Raw genomic sequence first — 3,301 nt, 5'->3', positions numbered from 1 at the left:
GTGTAAGTTTAAAGTGTAAATTCAAAATATAAATTCAAAGTATGAATTCAAAGTGTAAGTTTAAAGTGTAAATTCAAAGTATAAATTCAAAGTATGAATTCAAGGTGTGAATTCAAAGTGTAAGTTTAAAGTGTAAATTCAAAATATAAATTCAAAGTATGAATTCAAAGTGTAAATTCAAAATATGAATTCAGAGTATAAATTCAAAGTGTAAGTGCAAAGTGTGAATTCAAAGTATGAATTCAAAATATAAATTCAAAGTGTACGTTCAAAGTATGAATTCAAAGTGTGAATTAGAAGTGTAAATTCAAAATATAAATCCAAAGTAGAAATTCAAGGTATGAATTCAAAGTATACATTCAAAGTGTAAATTCAAAGTATGAATTCAAAGTGTAAATTCAAAATATGAATTCAGAGTATAAATTCAAAGTGTAAGTGCAAAGTGTGAATTCAAAGTATGAATTCAAAATATAAATTCAAAGTGTACGTTCAAAGTATGAATTCAAAGTGTGAATTAGAAGTGTAAATTCAAAATATAAATTCAAAGTATGAATTCAAAGTATAAATTCAAAGAGTAAATTCAAAGTATGAATTCAAAGTGTGAATTCAAAATATAAATCCAAAGTAGAAATTCAAGGTATGAATTCAAAGTATACATTCAAAGTGTAAATTCAAAGTATGAATTCAAAGTGTGAATTCAAAGTGTAAATTCAAAGTATGAATTCAAAGTGTGAATTCAAAGTGTATATTCAAAGTATAAATTCAAAGAATAAATTCAAAGTGTAAATTCAAAGTGTAAATTCAAAGTGTAAATTCGAAGTGTAAATTCAAAGTGTAAATTCAAAGTGTAAATTTGAAGTGTAAATTCAAAGTGTAAATTCAAAGTGTAAATTCAAAGTGTAAATTCAAAGTGTAAATTCAAAGTGTAAATTCAAAGTGTAAATTCAAAATGTAAATTCAAAGTATAAATTCAAAGTATGAATTCATAGTGTGAATTCAAAGTATGAATTCAAAATATAAATTAAAGCATGAATTCAAAGTGTAAATTCGAAATGTAAGTTCGAGGTGTGAATTCAAAGCGTAAATCCAGAGTTCCCTCAGCTTCGCCTGGTGCCTCGCACAGAGATCCCGAAGCAGCTGCACCTCGCCGGCCGCTCCCGGGGAACTCACACGTAGTCGCTCAGCCTGTACCCGCCGTGGGAAGCAGATGTCAGGAAAGAGGGATGGTTTCCCTTGTAGGCAGCCGGTGGTCTGGAGGAGGGAACAGTCCGGAGGCTGCCGGGCTGGAAATGCTCCCCATCCCCGCGGCACCGGCACAGCAACGCTCCCCCCAGCACCGTCAGCAGCGCCGAGGCGAAGCCCAGGTACAGCGCCTGGCCCGGCTCGTACCTCATCCCGCCGGGAAGCACGGGGCTGTAGAAATCCGTGACCACCTCGTTGGTGCTCCAGGAAACGGGCACCAGGCAGAGCAGCCCGGCCACGACGAACGCGGCGCCGCCGGACGCGGCGCCGGAGGCCTTGGCGCGGGTGCCGTCGGCGCAGCGCGTGCAGCGCATCCCCAGCACGGCCGCCCCGCAGGCCAGCGCCGACAGCGAGCAGGACGTCACCATCATGGCACGGGCGGCGCGCAGGTCGGGCGGCAGCGCCAGCTGGGAGCGGTGGGATTGGCACTGGAAGATGCCGGTGCTGTGCCAGGCGCACTCCATCCACAGCCCCTTGGTGTAGGACACGGCCGTGACGATGTTGGTGCCCACGTGGGCCGTCCGCCACCAGTGGGGCAGCAGGGTGGCAACCAACGTCCCAATGAGGCCCAGCAGGCTGAGGGAGAAGCCGAGTAACTCCAGAGCTGTGCTGGCCATGTTAATGTTTGTCCTGCCCGCTCCTCTTTAATCAGGCGCCTCCGCTCGAGTTCCTTCGGAAAACACGGGCTTTTCTTGGAAGATGTGCAGCTGTTTTGCTTTGACGCCTCCTGCTCTCCTAATAAAAGGAATAATAAAAGGTAATTGAGGGAAAAAGGAGTTAATTATTACCCAAACCCATCGCCTCTCCGGCCGGTGAGGTGCATTCCAGGTCCAGTCAGTGCAATAATTAGCATAGTTATCGCTGTTAATCGCACTTTCGTGGAAGCAATGGGAAAAGTGAGCTTCCCTCTCCACTTATATAAACAGCCTTCTTGCTGCCCGCTGGGAAGAGAACTCAAGACAATTTATGAAATGGGAAAAAAAATATTTTAAATGCAAATATTCCCCTTCCCAGCAGAGTCTTCAAAAAAACAAACACGATTTCCTTTCTGAAGCGGAGAATTAGCCGGTGTTAACACTTGGAACGAGGGAGATTTATAAAGTAGGGGACTGCAGGTTGCTTTACTTTACGAAAACATTCCCAGAAGGTCATAGCAGGACTAGGAAAACAATAAGGGTGTATTTGCTCAAAGTAGGGAGCAAAGAGAGTGATTTAAAACCTGTGGAAGAGGATAACAAGTATTGGATTAGAGTCGCTTTCCTGGCTTGCCAGTATTTCTTGAGGTTGTATTTTAATAAAGCAGCTCAAAGGGGAATAATTTTCATTGGTGTCTGTGGAGTTTCAGCTTATGATTTTAGGTTGTGGGTGAAGGGACAGCATGTGAAACCAGATGTACGTCGTGGAGCTTCTGAGGGGCAACACCTTTGGTCAGGTATAAATTCAAGCTGAAAAACAAGGAACAGGAACTCTTCCTCCGGCATAAATCCCAGATTAAGGGGTCTTTTCCAATGGCTGCCTTGCAAGGTCTGTTGTGCATCATGCATTAGGTGTGTGGGCAGAAACCTGATATTTTAATATGTTAAATAACTATTGCACCAAAATCCATCTCGGAATTCAGGAACCGGAACCAATTTAGGCTCCGCTCCTGCCGGGGCCGCGCATGTGCTGAACTCGTGTTCGCGGGAGAAAGCGTTTGCAGGGCTCGACCTCAGCAGGCAAAGGGAGGAAAACCATCTGGCCAAACTGATGAATGCCCTTGGAACAAGAGAATGAGGCACAAGGAGCAAAGTGGAAGCTGGTTTAACTTCCCATTATTTCACTAACGAGGCGGGAGAGCTTGGGATGGGCATCAGTGCCGAGGTTTGTCTCCGACTGTTGTCCCAGAATGCACCAATCTCTACCTGAGTACAAGATCATGGAATCATGGAATGGCTTGGGTTGGAAGGGACCTTAAAGATCATCCAGTTCCCCCCCCTGCCATGGGCAGGGACACCTTCCACTAGCCCAGGTTGCTCCAAGACACATCCAGCCTGTCTTTGGACACTTCCAGGGATCCAGG

At 44.2% G+C, this 3,301-nt stretch overlaps 1 protein-coding gene across 1 annotated transcript; it reads right to left on the bottom strand.

Moving 5' to 3' along the window:
- Positions 1-1,074: 1,074 nt before the first annotated feature.
- On the bottom strand, positions 1,075-1,859 carry CLDN14 (claudin 14). The gene has a single exon (XM_017840046.1). The coding sequence runs from the start codon at positions 1,857-1,859 to the stop codon at positions 1,167-1,169; it is 693 nt and encodes a 230-aa protein (XP_017695535.1). The 3' UTR covers positions 1,075-1,166.
- Positions 1,860-3,301: the final 1,442 nt, after the last annotated feature.

This window comes from Lepidothrix coronata, unplaced genomic scaffold (assembly GCF_001604755.1).
Source record: "Lepidothrix coronata isolate B3197 unplaced genomic scaffold, Lepidothrix_coronata-1.0 Scaffold730, whole genome shotgun sequence".
NCBI classification, from domain to species: domain Eukaryota; kingdom Metazoa; phylum Chordata; class Aves; order Passeriformes; family Pipridae; genus Lepidothrix; species Lepidothrix coronata.
The sequence above is the reverse complement of the archived record's forward strand: the minus strand, read 5'-3'. Positions and strand labels throughout refer to the sequence as shown.

What these genes read in the sequence shown, in the direction of transcription:
- CLDN14 (XM_017840046.1), bottom strand. Translation starts at nt 1,859, where the DNA reads ATGGCCAGCACAGCTCTGGAGTTACTCGGCTTCTCCCTCAGCCTGCTG.